Consider the following 21,026-nt stretch of genomic DNA (forward strand, 5'->3'; position numbering starts at 1 on the left):
GCAATAATCATTATTCGACATTATCTTTATATTCATGTAATAGATAGAACTGTTTACTTCAAAATTTAGCAATTACTTTAGAAATTATATTTTCAAGAAACAAAATACATCTATTTAAATAAGAAAGATAACTCTTTCAACTCAAGTGTAACAACGGTGGTATAGTCTACATTTTGAAATTTAAACAATCATTTTTATTTTTTTTAGTGCTTAGCTTGATACAAGATAAGTATCAGTGCAAGGTGAAGATAACGAACAGTGATCAATCTCATAACTCCTACAAGCAATACAAAATAGATAGTTGGGCAAACACGGACCCCTGGACACACCAGAGGTGGGATCAGGTGCCTAGGAGGAGTAAGCATCCCCTGTTGACCGGTCACACCCGCCGTGAGCCCCATATCCTGATCAGGTAAACGGAGTTATCCGCAGTCAAAATCAGTGTGCCAAGAACGGCTTAACAATCGGTATGAAACACGTCAGACAGCATTTGACCCAATGCGAGGTTGTATTGACGAACTAGATCGTTATAACGACCATAGAATTTGCGAAATGCTGACTTCAATCGAGACTGTTGAAATCCCTGTACCATCAACTTGTGTAAGATTCTGCGAATAAAACATATTCCTAAAAAGACATAACATTTACACATTTCAGATTTATCTAAATTAATGACATGAATGAATTTCCATCATATAAATCCCAATATATCTGACAGCCTACAAACATATTTCGTGATTCAATTAGTTTTAAACTAAAAATAATGATATCTTTATTAGGGTTTGGCAGATGTTTTGTGGAACTTCCTTTCTGACGACAGTTTTAAACTATTTTTAATATGACAATTTTAAGGACATATATGTACTTTAAATGAACTGTTCCTATAGAACAAATACTCTCCCTGAACAATTCACTTGGGTGTGGTGTCGCCCTTATTTACAGCTTTCACAAAAGTTGCTTTAATCACAATGAAAGAGAAAAATTACCCACATATATCGGGAAAAAAAGTACAAAACCCCATGAAATAAGCAACTTTATTTACAAGAGAAAAAATGCCCACATTTAAGAAAAAGTACAAAACACCATGAAATAATTAATATTTGGTGTATAAACACAGGTTAATTTCCTCACCACGTTTAACGTAAACACATCTATTAGGTATAAGTATTTCTTGGTTAGCAAGGATTGATCAAAGGGAAGTAATCATGACAACATTTGAAGTACGACTCGACCTCACAAAGAACTCGCTACTCTTTCTTTGGTGCTAATCCATAACAATCCATCAAGCGCTGTGCAATATGGTGATTTAATTACTGTTGCGCAATTCAATGCTATTAATGAAGTCATAAATGCAAAATTAAAACCACGAATCACTGACAATTCAAGACAAATGGGATTTTTAACTGATTTATTTATATTTTTCTTCTCTATAGCCCTCTGACAATTCTGTAATTTTTGCTATGGCGTCATTTCCTAAATTTAGCTCTAAAGTCAATTCTTTGAAGATATCCGATCTAGAGACCTGAAAAATAAATAGCACCTTTCTTTAACTGTTTGGCATCATTTAAATTATATATACAGTTTGAATGTTCACGTCATAATATTGAATAAAATGTTTTCAATGCATTGCAAGAAATATATTTGCAATAGTACTTCAGAATTCTGCTCCTTACCTCACGGAACCCGTATTTCGTGAACATCTTTATGCTGGGCTGGTTGTCCATTCCAATCTTTGCTCGTACTCGCTGCAATTTTAATTTCTCCCACCCTGTGCATCAACAATACTATCTACTAGTAACCATGCCCTGCTACAGATTCAATATTTCGAAGTGAATTGCACTTCACAGTCACGGTGGGGAAATGTGATATAGCCGAATGGAGGATTACTTTGATCAATTTAGATACTTTCACTTATCATTTGGTATGGACTGAAAATTTTGAAAACTTACCGTATCTTATCATGAGAAACAACGCTTCAGTACCAAAACCTTTGCGACGTACGCTCTCATCTGTTAAACAAAAACTTCACAATTAACACATCCAATCTCACATCTTCGTGGTTTGCTAGGTAAAACAGTTGTTTTTTTTGTTTGTTTTTTTTTTTTTGTAAAATGAAAGAGATATTCTAAACCACTATGTTTGTATTCCAATTCGTACTGTACTAGTATATGAAGCAATAAAAAAAAAATCTGCATGAAAATTGGAATGCTCGAAAAGAAATAGACAATTCAATGTTAATCTAAAAAAAAAAAATTCAAAGCAAGTAAAATGTGAGGAGTACTCATTGTGCTTAATTCTTGAACATTATACATGTACATGTGTCATTAATTGTCATATAGCAGAAGGAGTTCTATATTTGTCATAACACCTGGACAATGAAATATGCTCAAATCATTCATTAGATGTTGAGTTACACCTGTATAATTCACACACATGAAATCGTTCTGATCAATTGTCGAAACACTGCATTTCCCTGCATCAGTTGATGTTCGTATCAGGTGATTGTGCAGCGTAATGTTATGATGAAGACTTTTCTTACAATTTTAACAGTTAAATTCCACGAAATATACCCAAGCAACACATTAACATCAAAGATTCAACAGTACTGGTCGATGTATATAAATGGGGGAAAGTCTCACACTAAATATTTCTTTCAAAATTGTTTTTAGGTACTTCGGGACACAAGAAGTTAAAAGATACAAAAACATACTTGTGTCATTATCAAATTCATGAAAATTATTTCATTGCAAATTTTATACAAATGTATTGAACTAAATTCAGCCCTATTCGAAACTACTTCTAACAAGAAGTATCGCACAACGGCGAACATAAATTAGAATATAGGTGTTTTATGTAGATGGCCTACGTGTGCATATTTGAGACTCTAAGATTTGAATGTCCACATCGCGGTATGGTCAAAAATTCTTCTGGTTTTGATCATAATAAGCAACCTTTAGGTGACTAAAGATTTTGTCCCAAGTCATTATTAGTGTTTATTAATGATTTACTGATCTAGAACAACTACTTATCTAAAAATAACACAATAATGACTCTGGAAAAAAATCATCATTCAAAAGTGCACCATGTATTCAACTTTGTTTTTATATCTGGTTGTTCATGGTTGTTGATGTGCATGGCAGTCTGGTTTCTACTTGGGTACATCTGTGTCGCTGTATCTGGTCAGCAATCTTCAACTGTTACGTATCAAATGACGATATACCTGCTATCAATGCCCCACACTGTGTCTGTCTGTTATGCTTACTCTGCTTATACTTGCACTTCCGGTATATCGTATCTCAATGTGTTGTCTATGCTTATACAGAGATGTACTTCCGGTATATCGTATCTCAATGTGTTGTCTATGCTTATACAGAGATGTACTTCCGGTATATCGTATCTCAATGTGTTGTCTATGCTTATACTTCCGGTATATCGTATCTCCATGTGTTCCGGTATATCGTATCTCAATATTTTGTCTGTACTTATACTTGCACTTCCGGTATATCGTATCTCAATGTATTGTCTGTGCTTATACTTCCGGTATATCGTATCTCAATGTGTTGTCTATGCTTATACTTCCGGTATATCGTATCTCCATGTGTTCCGGTATATCGTATCTCAATGTGTTGTCTGTACTTATACTTGCACTTCCGGTATATCGTATCAGTAATACACTGACCTTTAATTTCCTCTTCTGATTCGCTCAGTCAGTAATGCCCTCAGAGGTCCAAATTTTCAGTGGTTAAAGTTCTTGTTGCTAATGCAGACTGTTCTTTGACTGATGGTTTTCCGTACCATTCATCTTTAAGATTGTGCTTGTCTTCGGAAGTAACTCTTTTGATTAACCAATATCACGTCTACAGGATAAATAACCGTGTTCCTTGCTTTCAAGTCTTATTGTTACTTCCGCTTTGGTTTGCCTGAGAGTTTATTATGAATTCCTGAATTACTTTGTAAGATTCTTGTAGGTTTGATTTCCGGTTCTTGTTGTAATGTGTTTTCTTTAGAATTTTCAGATTCCTGCAGGTTTGATTTCAGGTCCTTGTTGTAATGGTCGTATAATGTGTTTTCTTTAGAATTTTCAGGTATGCCATAAATCATACCTGTAGGTAATTTTGGTTCTTGGCCAAACGTGAGACTTCTAATTTACATTTTTGATTTGAAGACTTGCAGGCTTGAACGATTGAATATATGCAAGTATTGCAGTTTAATTTCTTTTCTGTTTTGAATTTTCCTGGCATTTTCAAACATATTCTTCCATAGGTTGATAATATGGTAGTTTTTCTTTTCAATGTCTAAAATTTTACAAAGTTAACACAGTTTGCAATCTGAATTGTGGTCCCTGGTCACTGTGAATTAGAGTCGAAATTCCATAAACACGAAACGTTGCAACAAATCCACTGCAGCTGTTTTAATTTCGTTGGTATGACTTGAGCAGATTTCAAAGTTCATCAAAATCGGTAGCTCATGTGACTAATTTCAATTACAATTCATTGTCGTTTTATCTCTAGCAAGCAGGGGTTCTGCATTTTTTATTTATTTTTTTTTTACGATGAGTAATTGGAAGGGCTTTAATCATGACATCCACTACATCTTACTTAAAATTTGTTTGGGCAGAGTTTTAAACAAGTTAAGCTTTTGAAAAAAAAGGCTAGAAAGTCAGCTTTTATTTCATTGTATGCTAAATTTGACATAGATTTCTTATTTGATCTGGAGCTTTTCTTTTGTATGAGTCCTCACTTGCAGCAGTTGCACAACCAGCCATGGATCAACTCAGTTTTTTTCCAGAATTCCAGATTGAATCTTTAATCATGCCCAGTAAATTTTTCAATATACTTAGTCCACCCGATAGCTGAGTACTGAGTAATCATGTTAGTTGAAGTTGACCATAATCTTTTATTACACTATACGATAAAATCTACTTAACAAAGTACAGCTTCACATCTGAAACCCTGAAATATGTACTTACTTTGAATGTAAAATTAAGAAAATTATTTATGAAATTTCGCACTTTAAATCACCGTTTACCCATTGAGACAGGAAGATGGTATGGTATTCCCCTGAATGAAAGACTATGTACATTTTGTAATAAAGGAGAAATAGGAGATGAATTCCATTTTATTTTACAGCGTCCAACTTTTTCACAATTAAGGAAAAAAATACATACACAATTTTTTTTATGAAAGGCCAAATGTTCTGCAGTTTTCTAATCTATTGTCAACTCAAGATATGAAAATATTAAGAAAGTGTTTTTATTTCTCATATTTTTGAGATTGTCTGTTGTTCTTCGTAATTGTTCTTCTGCTACCTCTGTAACGTATTACTATTATGTTTATTTATACATACAGTGTATATTATGTTCCCCTCTGGTATCTAAGAAAGTTGTATTGTTCCATATATGAACCTCTGATGATTTTTTTTGCATGTATTATATTTATTGTACCTCGTGTACCGTTTAACATGGTTTGAGCGAATAAATTGAATTGAAATTGAATTGAAATGTCAAAGGTTCTATTATCACATTTAAGATATTGCATTTCTAGTTAGAACGTTGATGCGTCTAGAATTATCCAAGATGTTTAGAAGTAAATCATTATATCCTCGAGTGTCATTTTTTTGAAGAATGGCAAAAATATACCTGTTTTAAAAATATTGTTATAAACCAAACTCTAACAACTAAATTATTGTCAACTGCTGACTTTAATGTACTGATCAAATTGTGTAGTTTTATATCTAAAATACATGACCAAGTCTGTCCCCCATAATTCATTTCAATCCCCTAAAATCACTCTGCTCTTTTCACGTGTAGCTGTATACTGTCTTTATTTGTATATAATTTAATTTTACTTGTTACACGCAATTTGATTGGTTCATTTCACTTATCAACATTCTTTATATCATACAAACAAAGTTGCCCTTTAGTCTCACTGTAGGACGTTATAGGAATGACGTCAAATCTTCCGAGTTTATAATGCGTAAACTGCCCCAACTTACTTTATATCGAATAAAGTAAATAAAATTTACTTTTATTCCTTAAATATTGTACATAGAACCTCATTTACATGTACCATAAAGTGGTGTGAGAGAATAATTGAACTTTGAAATGCCTGTCCATGCATTGTGAAAGTAAATTAAGCATTTGGAACCCCATTGTTTAACAAAGCCAACCTTACTGTTTGTAATTACCTGCTATCATCATATTAATTTCTCCTGAATGAGGATCTGTCTCTTCAGCAAAGAATAGATTGACATCACCCACCATAGCATCTACACACAAAAAGATAATGTAAATTAACTAAGAAACATTCAAATAACCACTCTAACAAACACCTTATAAATTTGATTTTCACTGAAATATTTCTAAATCATCAATTTGCACATTTGTGAAATGAATCAAGATACTGGAACTATAAAAACAATACACAAAACAAACAAAACATTCCAATTCTTCATAAATATATTTTTAAAAGAAACATTGAATAGTTTGCAGTCCCATGTTCAGTTCTGCACTTCATAGAGGAGTAAAACCCCACTAGAAGATGCAACCAAGGCTGAGGGCTGAAGTTAATCTTTCCTCATGCAAAACTATCCAAAATTTGGTCAATCCCTCGTTTTCGGTCAAAATGACCTCTTCTAGATATTTCAACATTTTGGTCAAACAATCTCCAATGAAGTAAATATCACAAATAGGTCAAACTCTCCCCAATATTTTGGTCAATCTATCCCCTAATGATTATCATGAGGTAACAATTTCCTACTTTTCCACATTTCTGGTAATTCATCTCCATGCCATATTTTCATTCCATTCTCAGGTGATAATTTATGATATCTGCTTTTATTATATACCCATCAATGTATCGTTCTTTGATACTGTGGATTTCACAGCGTGTGATTCGGTTTTCTGGATCACCACTGTGGTTTTCTGATTCCGTATCCGTCCTCTGAAACTGATGACGTCACAATGCATCAACGTAATATTTTTTGTGGAAAATATCGCCACGTCGCAAACAAGACTGCGTACACAAAATACTATTTCACTGTATGTCATTTGGATTACATTTATTATCTTATAAATGTGGATTTAAAAATACATAAGGGTGTATATAACAGATTTATCATTACTATACAGTAACTTGATCCGAAGAGTTGGATCGCGTCTCGCGTGATATGATGATCCATGCCTATCAACTCGACGTGATCCGACTCTTCAGATCAAGTTACTGTAGTAATAATATACATGTTTATTATATACCTAACAATGTATCGTTCTTTAATACTGTGGATTTCACAGCGTGTGGTCCGGTTTTCCAGATCACACACTGTAATTTTCTGATTCCGTATCAGTATCCTCTGAAACTGATGCCGTCACAATGACTTCACAATGCATCAACGCAACGTTATTTGTGGAAAATATTAACCGCGTCACAAACAAAACTGCGTACACAAAACATAATTGTATGTCTGTGTTTTTGATAATTTGGATTACATTTATTATCTTATAAATGTGGATTTAAAATGCATAAGGGGGTATATAATAAATTTATCATTACTACAGTAACTTGATCCAAAGAGTTGGATCACGTCTCGTTGACAGGTGCGGATCATCAGATCAAACTCGACGCTTCGCATCTTGTGTGATCTGATGATCCGCTCCTGTCAACGAGACGTGATCCGACTCTTCGGATCAAGTTACTGTAGTAATAATATATATATCTTTAAGATATCACTGATGTCACTGAGGATATCTATCTGTACCTTTCTGTTAACACTGATATCATTGAGGGCATCAGTTGTATTATTAAGTCTGTATTGTAAGACTATCCGATACCATTGCCTAGCACTGCCAAGTAGGATCTGCTCATAAAGAGTCATAATTTTGTCTTAGAAGGAATGCTACACCAGAGAAATTTGATATGGATGAAAAGTGGAGGATATGTACAACAATATTTTGAAATTGAAAACTTTCAAATTTAATTTATTTAGTCAAAAAATGCAGTTTTAGTAGAAAGCAATCTGGAAAAAAAAATTAAAACCCCTGCTGGACTCAAACCTGTGACCTACAGTTCAGCAGTCAATGTGCTAACCTACTGAGCTACTCAGCTAGGCAGTGAATTTTTAAATGAATAGACAAATATTGCCGATATTTATATTTTCATCCATTTTTTAAAAGGAAGTCAGCCATTATGACGATATAGAGTACCTCCTTGAGAAATACTAAAAAATTAAATCCAAAAAGGATAGGCATATGGCACCATTTGAAAAAAGAAATAAAATCCTTGTACTCTAAACCAGCTTCTTGATTTGGGATTTCAGCGATTACTCTATTCTTGTACAGACATTGTATGTACGCTGCAAGCACAAGCTAAAAAGTGAGAATACGAGCAGTATCCTGTATTATGACCAAAATATGGGGACAGTCTCAAATATTAATGAAAGACACTGACAACTCACTGTTGGGGATGGTTTGACAAATTTTGGGGATGGAATGACCAGAAACATGAAATGTTATAATTTCAGAGGAGGGATTTATCAAAAGGACTGCAAATATCAGAGACAAATTATTTGAAATTGTACTGGACATAGAAAGGTTGTCATCATACATCGTCCTTGGGGAGACACCAATATTACTTCCTTGTGGACAGTTCGATCAAATCTTGGGGATAGAATGACCAAAGTTTGAAATAATCTGTAATAATTCAAGAACAGATTGACCAGGATGGTTTTGTTGCGGGACAGTTTGACTGGTACTCCACTGGCTAAACACTGCAGTTTTTAACAGGAATTTGCACTTCTTTGATTGGTTGTCTAACAATTTCAGATATTACACATCTAATATTATCATCAGAAAATACATGTTCACGTCAAAAAGCAGGGTTTTTTTTAAATCTCTTTTGATAACAGGCATTTTACAAAATGTACATTTTCATTAAGTTAGAGGTACCATTTGTAAAATTTTGAAAAAACAAATAATGTATTTTTAATGTGTACACTTTATATTCATACAAACTGTGTGTAACATGGGAATCGCATTGTGTTTTCACTGTATTTGGTATTTACATTGAAATAGATATGAATATGACCACAAAAATTTGTATAAACAATTTTGCATGTTACAGGTAACTGACAATTACAAACAATTATAACTTTCAAAATATTCAGGCCTACCAATTTCTGTCTTTGGTCCATCATATTTTTCTTTGCTCAAAACTATAAATGTACATTCTGAAATTAAAGAAAATATAGTGAGAGAATTTTAACCAAAACGTGCATGATGAAACTCAGATAAATTGTGTAAATCAAACTGTGAATTATTATTATGAAATGTATTTTAAAGGGACTGATTCATGACTTTCTCTAAAATTTTGTTTTTCACTTCAAAATCTACTGTCTAATGTGATTAAAAGGTTTCACACAAAAAATGAGGTTATAAATTATGACAGAAACTCATTATAGAGATTTTATTACTCTATAAAAAAAAAAAAAAACTTGAAGTGTATGTCATTGTTTACAAAGTTTTGAAAATGTATGGTTATCAATTTAAGTTTATGATATATATCACATTTCAAGTATTCTTCTGATAAGTAAAATGTGCCATTTAAAAGTTGTTTGTGCCTGCTCAAAATTAAGATGCCTTAAATTACAAATTTAACATTTTACTGTTTTGTTTGTAAACATAAACAAGGCTCGAGTCTTGTTCACATAACAAGTTAAGGCTAAAAAATTGCTCTTTTCCTTGCATTAAGAAGGTCCAAATTTTGGTTGTCAACTTTAAATGAGTTATATTTTTAATATTCTACATCAAAATTTAACTACTTTTTTCAAAAACTGTAAACAAGTCCTTTAAAAGGCTTTTGCCTTAAATCAAGCTCATCAAAACTGGGGCAGATTTGAAATATTACAATTTACAGGCCACATTCATAGGTCCACACACAAAACTTCTTGAACTTGAGTAAATAACTTGAATCAGGTCAAGGTCAATACACACTCAGGTTACAAGCAATCTCTGTGTGGAGGAGTATGAGAACCAATTTTAAAATTCTTTTTATACCTGGTTATAGGTTGGGCATAAAATTTAAACTTTTCCTAATGACACATTTTTATGTCATAAAAAATCTGTACGTGAAGTATGAACAATTTGATATTTCTTTGTTACATAGTTATGATTATGGCTTAATCTGATTAAAACCAGATCTTTGATCTGCTCCGATATTCTAGTGTCGCTAATACAAAGATCTGAAGACATCCCATATAGGGTCACGTTAGAATGAACTTTAAATGAATCAATCAAACCATTGCTGGCAAAATCGTTGGTGGTAGGAATAAGTGACAGTGAATCCCAAAGTGTTCCGGATAATGACTTCCTCAAGAACAGTAAATGCTGAATTCAACATGAAAGAATGGGTTTGATTGGTTCTTGTAGAAGCATTTGATTGGATGACCTTAGGTCACCAAAGTGCATGGTGACGGGACCCTATACAGGATGTCTCCAGATCTTTGTATTAGCGACATCAGAATATCAAAGTGGATCAAAGATCTGGTTTTAATCAGATTGGATTGGCCTGGACACAATTCAAAATCAAACTCTCCACAAGTGACCTTGAACTTACTGTCTTCATCATTTCTCCAGCTCTTTTGCATTTCATATTCTTCCTCTAGAGTGAGCGGTTCTGAAGCTGTCAATATCAGGAGCTCCTCAGATTTCATCCAGTCATGGTATCTAATACAAACACAATATATTATATTAACTTGTTCTATGTCTTAAATAACTGTAAATTTTTCTTCGTAATTTACCTTAAACAAAGCAAGGAGGCAAAGTTCTTTTAACAAGAGATCCATGGGCCATTGCTCACCTGTGTCACCTTGGCCCATCTTTAAAGACTTTCCTTAAAAATTCGCAGTTCAAACTTTGATCCCCTATTGTGGCCCCATCCTATCCTCAGGGGCCATGATTTTTACAAACTTCAATCTGCACTACGTCAGGAAGCTTTCATGTGAATGTTAACTTCTTTGGCCCAGTGGTTCTTGAGAAGATTTTTAAGGATTTTCCCTATATACTTGTATGTAACACTTTGATCCCCTATTGTGGCCCCATCCCCCCCCCTCCCCCCGGGGGGGGACATAATTTTAACAAACTTAAATCTGCACTATGTCAGGAAACTTTCCTGTAAATGTAAACCTCTCTACCTCTCTGGCCAAGTGATTCTTCACAAGATGATTCTTAATGTTTGTAATTAAATATTTGTATGTAAAACTTTGATCCCCAATTGTGGCCCAATCCCCAGGGGGCCATGATTTTTACAATCTTGAATTTGCACTACGTCAGGAAGCTTTCATGTAAATTTGTATTTTCCTAGCCTGGTGGTTCTTGAGAAGATTTTACCTATATATTCGCATGTAAAACTTTGATCCCCTATTTTGGCCCTAACCGACTCCCGGGGGTCATGGTTTTAACAATCTTGAATCTCCACTACGTCAGGAAGCTTTCATGTACATTTCAGCTCTTCTGGCCCAGTGGTTCTTGAGAAGATTTTTAAATGACCCCACCCTATTTTTGCATTTTTGTGATTATGTCCCCTTTGAAAGGGGCATGGTCCTTCATTTGAACAACTTACCAGGGTAAAAGCCCTTAACCCAAGGATGCTTTTTGCCAAGTTTGGTTAAAATTGGCCCTATAGTTCTGGAGAGGAAGTCAAAAATATTAAAACGGCGCCTCATAGAGTTTACAGACGGACAGGCAGACAGATGAAACAATTTTAAGAGGCACAATCTAATCATATCCTAGGATACGCTCACAATCGCAGAGTGTACGGAGCGGATCTAAGAAGTCTGAATTTAATTAGATTGAGAAGAGGTCTCAGTCCAAATATCCAGCCTCCACGAATCTCGCTGAGATTATCTCTCTCTTTCTGTTACAATATTCTTTCTTTCATTTTAATTTTCTCTTCTTTTAACCACAGGTATCTGAATTTTAAACAATAAATATATGTAAATAGAAAGGGGGGGGGACTCTATCTATCTATATATATAAATACACTGTATTTAGATAGATAGACAGATGGATTAAAATTCAGATACCTGTGTTTTAACTTACTTGGGTACGTGAATTTCTTCATATGGAACCAGCACAAGTTTCTCTCCAACTATTATCGTGTTGCTATTTATTTTCATTCTGCAAACCACGTTACTGCAGTAATGACTTAGTCTGCTTGAGCTGTTGGTTGATTAAATTCTATATTTAAAGCAAGAATACCTCAATACAGTAGTTCAAATTATTGAAATAATTAAAATATATCTGGTCATGCTATATTAACAAAAACATGTAATTTAACAACAAGAAAGGTGTGTGTTATATTTCGTGATTTGAACAACACTTTATGACTTACTTTTCTGCATTTCTACTCTTTACTCACGCATGATCATCATGAGGTGTTTATTACCGAGGAAATTCGAAAAAACAGTTATGAATTGGGTAAAACTGGGATCTCCGTGTAGGTGTGTTTACCTAGGTGTTGAAGGTGCCACTTTTTCCAATAATGGATCGTTTGCAAGGAACAAAACAAATTTAACTGAATAAAAATAGGAAAGAAGGGTTTCGTTTATAAAAGAAAATAAGTTTTGATTTAAGACACGTCACGTCATAACTCACTTACAGCAGTGGCAGATTTAAGGGGGGTGCAGTCGGCCGCCCCCCCCCCCCCCCCCTAAAATTTTCAAATTTAAGGTAAATCGTGGTATCTTGTTTAGAAAAATGTACTAAACGATAAAAGAAGCAATGATTTCTTCCACTCCCAAAGAAATAAATGACAAAATCTGTTGATTTCTTGAATTACTTTATTGGAAGAACTTAATTTTTTTCCAAAAACCCTTAGAATTTGCGTCATTTTATTAATTTCACCTTATAAAAAATGAGAGAAAATAGTACAAATGACTAAAATAGGAGACATATTTCAAGCCCTATAAAATCTGTAAAATCCAGGGGCTTCCACCCCCCCCCCCCCGGGCCCCACCGTGACCCCCTGCCTCATAAAGTGGCGCCCCCGTAACCGCAATTCCTGGATCCGCCCCTGTACAGAAACAAGTGTCTGTGGTTTAACACCATGGTTACACCAATAATTACTTTTGTAGGGTTTATGACTTTCAGATTATTGAATCATTATTGTTTCAGTTTTACAAAATGATTTTATAACCCTTACAAGGTCTACCCAAATAATGTTTTGCTTGGTGAATTATATGGAGCGCCAAATTAACATAAACTTAAATAATTGAAGATATCTTCAATTATTTGAAGATATCATAAATTCTATTATTGCTCTCTTTAATTGAATTAATGCGCGCATTAAATCAATTATTGCTCTCATCAAATGAATTAATGCGCGCTTCAATTCAATTATTGCTCTCAATGAAAGCAATAATTGATTTAATGCGCTCATTAATTCAATTATTGCTCTCTTCAATTCAATTGATGCGCGCATTAATTCAATTAATGAGACCAATAATAGATTTGATGCGCGCATTAATTCAATTATTGCTCTCTTCAATTCATTTGATGAGAGCATCAATTTAGTAGAAATATTGCTCGCAATAATTAATTTAGAGCTCGGTATAAAATATTTGATGATCTCTTTAATTCAATTGATAATATCTTTAATTCATTTACAGTGCTTTTGTATAAGGAATTAATGCGCGCATAAATTGTTTTAAAAAGAGCAACAATTCAATTAAAGATATCATTAATTCAATTGTGGATATGTTGAATTGAAGATATCTTTAATTATATAGTTGCTTTCTCTAAAAGAATTATTGCTCTCATCAAATGAATTAATGCGCGCATCAATTCAATTATTGCTCTCATCAATTGATTTAATGCGCGCATTATATCAATTATTGCTCTCTTCAATTGAATTGTAGCACGCATCAATTTATTTGTTGATATCATTAATTCATTTGAAGAGATCATTAATTCAATTAAAGCGCGCACCAATTCAGCTGAAGAATTAATGCTATCAACAATTCAATTAATACGCGCAATAATTCAGAATTGAAGATATCATTAATTATTTGAAGATATCTTTAATTCAATTGCTGCGCTCATCAAATGAATTGATGATATCTTTAAATAATTGAAGATATCTTCAATTATTTGAGTTTATGTTAATTTGGCTCTCCATAGAATTAGGCTGATATTCTTATCTTTTTTTTTTTTATTATATACTGTGGAATAATTTTAATTCGTAGGGGCCAATGTTCATGAGTAAGCAAAATTTTGCTGGTTCGTGGGGACGTAACTTCGTGGGTAAGCGATATGCTGTCACTAGAAGAGATAACTCTACTTGTTTTGAAATAATGTTCGAGGACGCGTAAATATTCGTGGGTAATCCACGAACATCAATCCCCCACGAACAATGATAATTCTACAGTAATTAAAACTTAAGGAGCACAATGTATTATAATCAAAGTGGTTAACATGTTTGGAAAAAACACTGATTGGAAGGGATCCATCATCGACGATGGGGGGTCTATCAGAATTTGGATTTCTCAATATGTTCTGGACAAGATAATTTAAGTTTTTTATCGGTTATAAACCAAACTTTTACAAATTTTCTGAATTATTGTCAACTGCTAACTCTAATGTACTTATCAAATTGTATAGTTTTATATCTAAAATACATGACCAAGTCTGTCCTCCATAATTCCTTTTGTTTACCAAAACTTACTCCGCTTTTTTCACGTGCATACCTTGTATATTGTCTTTATTTGTATTTAGTGTATACATGTATATTGTCTTTATTTGTATTTATTGTATCTATAACCTCGTGTACATGTACGATAAAGTGGTGTGAGAAAATAAACTGAACTTGAACTTGCTATTTAAAGGGACCGGATCACGTCTTTGAAATTTGTTTTTTTTTTTCATTTTTGATGTTAAACATTAAAAATGTAACTCATCTAATGTTGACAGCCAAACTTTTGACATTCTGAATATACGGATGAGAGCAATGTTTTAGCCTTAACCCTGTGCTATGTACTTGGGGGAAAAAAGACGAAAGTTTTTTTTTATATTTTGTATTCTAAAGCATCTTAATTTTGCACAGTCGGAAATTTAACTTTTAGGTGACACACTTTACCTAAAGAATACTTGAAATGTGATATATATAATAAACTTTGATCAGTATATCCATTTAAATTCTTTTGAAAACTTCGTAAACAATGATTACCGCTATCTTTGTTTACAAAACAAATAATAAACTCTCTAAACTGAGTTTGTGAAACCTTTTAAACACACTAGACAGTAGATTTTGATCATCAAAAGTGAAGAAACATACTTTGGGGGAAATCGTGAATCGGTCTCTTTAATATCATCTGGCAGTTAAAATTGCCACTTATTTTCCGGGGGGGGGGGGCTGTTAGATTAAGGGTATACATAATTCTCTAGCGATCGCGATTACCACTCTTTTACGTACCCATTTAACGGACGTTGGTTATTCATCTCTGAAAGTTATGATGGCTTGTGCATGCTGCTTGCTGCTGTTGTAATATGGGGAGGGGGGGGGGGTGTCAACAGAACAATTTGCATTTTGCCGTCTTTTAGCTCCAAAAAAGAAAAAACCCGGAACAGTACAGAACGGAAAGGCGAAAAATATTCAGACAGTACATGTATAATCCTGTATCAAATTTATGGTCTTTTGTTGTGTCAGTCTGTTGTCTTTTTGTCTTGGTAATAATATGCAACTTCTTCGTCATTTGTTCATCTTTTTGCCTTGCTAATTTGAGATTTTCCATATAACCCCCCCCCCCCCCCGATTTTTACCATGGAGATCCAAGTACCAAAATGTCCTGAGTGGTGCACGCTACTAAGACATTGTCATTTAGTCTAGGACGACTTCTCAATGCTATCAGGAGTTTAGGATCCACACTTTACTCACAAACATGATAAATTACAAACTATTGACTTGGAAAGATGGTCTGCCAAAGTTACTGAAATAATGTTCTCCTTAGCACATTGGTGCCTGGAAAAGGTGCTTGTATTGATTAGTCCTTTCGACTCCAGAACCAATAAGAAGCAGTTCTGCTCGACATGTTATTCTTCAGAAGGCAATTTAGCGTTTTGATGTTCACCTTATCGGATCAAGACCTATTTTCGAACACAAGTACCCTATTTAGCTCCCAATCATTCCTTCCTGAAAAGGTCTTTTTAGCATCTTAATTGGTGTCCAGAAACGGTAATTATCTGAACCCTTCTGCATGGGAGTCCATCCCAGGACTTATAATTAATGTACTAAAGCTGGTTCACCTTTAGAAGTGACATGTGCTCTAGTTTGTACCAATCTCTCTACTTGTATCAGTTCAGTAGGTGTCTATTAGGTGTGTGAACGAAAATAGTTATCATACTTTATTGCCCTTCTTAGTCCGACATGAGACCTGCCCTTAATGATAATATTCTAGTTTTATTGTAGTACTTCAATTAAGGATTTATCTTGATTTGCAAGTCGATGTGTAGGAACTTAACTTTCAAGACGAAATGTACGGAAATCGCCACGTTGGACTTGGGACAGTGTTGATGCAAAATCAGGAGGGGGTAGGGAGGTTATTTATACAAGTCGCACCTTGTGGAAGTCGGAAAGGAATGATGCTAACTACAGTTCGGCGAAATTCGAGCTGCTGGTAGTCAAGTGGGCCGTAACAGAAAAATGTAAGGATTACTTACTGGGGTCCAAATTTGAAATTATCACAGACAACAAACCACTTAGTTATATCCAGACGAGTGGTAAACTTGGTGCAACTGAACAGCGATGGGTTCCCAGCTTGCCCAATACGAATTTACAGCCAAGTACAGGCCTGGAAGGCAGAATTCAGCGGCAGATGCCTTGTCACGAATGCCAATATGTAGTGTTCAGTTTGCAGAGGTTGGCCAGATAGACACCAAGGTCGATGAAGGCCCCCGTGTTGAAGCCTTGAAGTCAGCAATCTGCAACATTCAAGAGAAAGGATACTCAGTTGTCAATTGTTACAATTCCATTTCATTCCCAAAATATGATGGAAGTGACATATCACACATGAGATTGTTACGAGATTGATCACTGTTCGTTATCTTCGCCTTACATGCAACAGAATGACACTCCTTGGAAGATTCTTGTATTATTTCACTAGTGGTAGGAAATCAAACAAGAAAGAACGTTCATCAGAAAGCAAGCTAGTCATACAGATGCTCCGCCAGAGAGACCGGGTGATTTTAGATAAAAGCCGAGCTTTATATCGAGTAGTCAAAAATCCACAGGCTGGAGAGTTGAAATAACTTGTACTTCCTGCTTGTCTCAGAGAACAGGTGATGGATGCATTACATACACAGGCTGGCCACCAAGGAATCGAAAGAACCATAGGGCTGATTCGTGCAAGATTTTATTGGACTGGCATATACAGCGATATTACAAAATTCTGTAAGACCTGTGAACGATGCTGTATATCGAAACTACCACAACCGAAAATCAGTCTCCACATGGACCACTTGCTAGCAAGTGAGCCTAATCAGATTGTAGCGATGGATTTTACTGTCCTGGAAAAAGCATCCGATGGCCGTGAAAACGTCTTAGTTATGACTGATGTGTTTTCTAAATTGACGGTGGCAATTCTGACCAGAGACCAGACTGCAAGCACTACAGCGAAAGTTCTGGTTAGAGAGTGGTTCTTGAGATATGGAGTACCCCAACGTCTGCATTCAGACCAAGGTAGAAACTTTGAGGGACAGGTTATTGCAAGATATATCAGATAAAGAAGAGCCGCACAACAGCATACCACCCAGAGGGGAATGGCCAGTGCGAGCGCTTCAACAGAACCTTACATGATTTGTTGAGAACGCTTACCCCAAAACAGAAACGGATATGGCCTGATCACCCTCCAGAGCTTCTCTTCTGGTACAATTCAACCACCCACGCCTCAACTGGATTTAGCCCTTTCTATCTTATGATGGGAAGACATCCAAAGTTACCTATAGATACCATACTAAATCTAGAGGAGTGCGAATCTCTCATCCCAGTCATCGACTTTGTGGAACAACATGTGGAATGTCTAAAGGAGACGTATAGAAAAGCAGGGGAGCAACTTGAGAGAGCTGCATACGCAAGGGAGAAAATGGTGAAGATATCAAGAGATTCGGATGTCCTCGAACCGGGAACTGCTGTGTTATTGCGTAATCGGGCAATTGGCGGGAATAAAATTCAGGATGCCTGGAGCGAACATGAGTATGTTGTGTTACGACGTATTGACCCTGAAAAGCATGTCTATGAAGTCTACCGTAAGGATACTCCTGATGACAGACGGATTGTGAATAGGGTACACCTTAGGATCAAACCAAGAACATCCGATACTGTGACACAACTGGCCAGAAACCATGTAGACAGACAGAACTCTGTAACGCAAGTGTGCAATCGTGTTGATAGTGATGGTTCTAGTGACAGCTCATATGACGATGAATTCCTGATGATGAATGATTCTGTTGTATCTGTACCTTCGCTTGCAAGACCTCGTCGAAGTACTCGTGTTACAGCAGGGAAGCACGGTAATATTAATCACTTGCCAAAAAGCTATGTACGTCATCAGATACGCCATGTGTGAACTACAGTTACATATGTTTTGATTATAACGTTTTATGCACATTTAACTGGATTTTTGTGCTAGTCAGTTTTCTGAAAATTCAAAGTATTTGTATGTTTCTTTTCCTTTTGTGTAACAAGGGACGTTACTCCTGTAGCAGGGGAGAATGTGGACAAGTGCATATTGATTATTTTTTATATCAGTAGAGTGCAGACGAGGGCTGACGTCAATTTTACCTCACGCTGCAGCATAGTGCACACTGTTACTCTGCCATTTTTTGCTGTTATACAGATCACTGCTGCCTTTTGGCATATAATAAAATAAGGAAACAGACAAAAGTTTGTCACTTGCTACAAATTATATTGCTGGTTGTTTTTGTTGTCTTTATAACCGAATTTTGTTGTCTTTTTGTAGATCGATAAAACAACCAAATGCAAATAGATCTGTCGGTTTTTCGTTTAGTCGTCTTTTCGACACAAAGTAACGAAAGACAACAAGGGCACAAACAAACCATCGTAGCCGCTAGCTAAATCAGGTAGCCGCCAAATAATTATACGGAACCCGCCAGATAATTATGCGGGGACCGCCAGATAATTATACGGAGAACGTCAGATAATTATACGGAGACTGTCAGATAATTATACGGAGACCGCCAGATAATTATATGGAGACCACCAGATAATGATTAGGGAACGCAAGTTGATTATCGGCAAAAGCCCAGTAATTATAGGGCGGTTGCCACACAAGCAACGGTTGCCAGATGATAAACCAATGACAGCCGCCGGATAGCAAGTGGCAGCCGCTAGATGTATGGCTAGCTACCGCCAGATGTATGGCTAGCTGCCGCCAGACAATTCAACGGTCAGATACAATATTTCTCAAACATGACAATAACGGGGAAATGTGATCTATGTATGTGTGAATTTTTTTTTATGAATTGTTTTCACGATGAATAACAATAAAAGACCCAAAAAAATGCGTTGGCTTGTTTTATAGATACATAATTTCGGATTCAATTCTCTATTGGTTGGCACAGACACCTGAGGTATGGGTAACGTATATAGATCTTACTGTGCGTTACACCCCCCCCCCTCCCCCAATGAAAAAGAAAGTTTAAAACCAATAATTTCTCCAAAATATGCGATTTCCCGCTGATCACCTTCATAATTCATTTTGAAGTCAGTTTCTACTTTTTTACTGTCTATTTGTTACATACCATTATTACCATTATCTGTCATAAACACATTTACTGCTCCCATTGGATTCCCTTAAGGACTAAAGTAAAGTCTACTTATATTTAATTTATGGGATAATAAAAGCAAGGGAAGCATGGAGTAATAATTTCTGCAATTAATAAATTGGCAAAAACAGTGGAAGTTATATCCCCAATACAACAAACACCCTAGACGTGTATTCATCTTTCGTAATCACCTCATTTCTATCTAATTAGTGAGAGTTTTTAGCAATAAAAATATTATATCGAAATAGCATAGGTTTATCACTGACAAAACCTTGATGATTTAAAATTTCTTTTGAGACTGTAAATCAATAATTCATACAAATTGTCCTTGTTGCTTAAAGCTGACATGTAAAATGAACACATTTATTACTGGTGTTAAATATCATGTGTTCATATACTAACATACTAATGCACAAATACCTCCATAAATAGAAATACAACAATTACCTAATTCTCTCTAATCATTTTGTCAAGTTTTTTAGTTTTAGTTTATCTGTGAAGTCTAAAGACTAATTTTCTGGTCAAACTTTTCCAGAGCGTGCGTCCGTCTGGCATAAGCTTTTCATATTTTCATCTTCTTCTTCTCAAGATCCAGCAAAACTTAGCTGGCACAAAACACTCCCAGGTAGATTGATTGATCGGTTTTCTGCCACACTCAACAATTTTTCAGTTATCTGGTGGCGCCCAGTTTTTATTGGTGGAAGAGAGAACCCAGATACAATGTACCTGGGAAAAGACCACTGACCTTCTGAAGACTGAAATCTGTCCCCACCCAAGGGGAGATAATTAAGTGATAATAGTTAAAATAGGGTGGTATTTTTTAGAAATTTTCTTCTCAAGAAGCACTGGACTAGAAAAGCTGAATTGAAGCTTCCTTATACCAGTACAACAAAACCTGTCTATTCCGACATGCACTGGGGAGACCATTCTTTTGTTTGTATTCACAGACTGTGTCAAAGTAAACAGTGTAAAAATGAAAGAAAATATGAAATTGAGAATGAAAATAAGGTGTCAGATTGACAGGTGAAACAGATTGCACAGGTGTCTGATTGGGTAGTTTTCACTGTACTAAAAACTCCAAGTTTGTTCAACCCATGACCCCTAGGATCAGGGTGGGGCCATGTTTTACACAAGAATAGTTAGGATATCCCCCTTGCCTACATACACAAGCGTGATAAGTACCCTGAAGTAAATACCT

At 35.2% G+C, this 21,026-nt stretch overlaps 2 protein-coding genes across 3 annotated transcripts; one reads left to right on the forward strand and one right to left on the reverse strand.

Moving 5' to 3' along the window:
* Positions 1–1,391: 1,391 nt before the first annotated feature.
* LOC125671227 (N-acetyltransferase 9-like protein) lies at positions 1,392–12,487 on the reverse strand. 2 transcript variants are annotated; one of them, XM_048906757.2, is made up of 8 exons: positions 12,384–12,487; positions 12,092–12,211; positions 10,608–10,717; positions 9,166–9,222; positions 6,187–6,267; positions 1,950–2,009; positions 1,674–1,768; positions 1,392–1,522 (listed from the first exon to the last, which is right to left on the reverse strand). In XM_048906757.2, the coding sequence occupies exons 2-8, from the start codon at positions 12,166–12,168 to the stop codon at positions 1,409–1,411; spliced, it is 594 nt and encodes a 197-aa protein (XP_048762714.2). In that variant the 5' UTR covers positions 12,169–12,211; positions 12,384–12,487; the 3' UTR covers positions 1,392–1,408. The 2 variants fall into 2 exon arrangements, with proteins under 2 accessions (XP_048762714.2, XP_048762712.2); XM_048906755.2 differs by having other exon boundaries at positions 12,092–12,229; positions 12,384–12,469.
* Positions 12,488–18,085: 5,598 nt separating this feature from the next.
* Positions 18,086–19,564, forward strand: LOC130054283 (uncharacterized). Its single transcript, XM_056163559.1, has 2 exons — positions 18,086–18,553; positions 19,003–19,564. Exons 1-2 carry the CDS (start codon positions 18,127–18,129, stop codon positions 19,008–19,010), a joined length of 435 nt encoding a protein of 144 aa, XP_056019534.1. The 5' UTR covers positions 18,086–18,126; the 3' UTR covers positions 19,011–19,564.
* Positions 19,565–21,026: the final 1,462 nt, after the last annotated feature.

The sequence above is a fragment of the Ostrea edulis genome, chromosome 4, assembly GCF_947568905.1.
Source record: "Ostrea edulis chromosome 4, xbOstEdul1.1, whole genome shotgun sequence".
Taxonomy (NCBI): domain Eukaryota; kingdom Metazoa; phylum Mollusca; class Bivalvia; order Ostreida; family Ostreidae; genus Ostrea; species Ostrea edulis.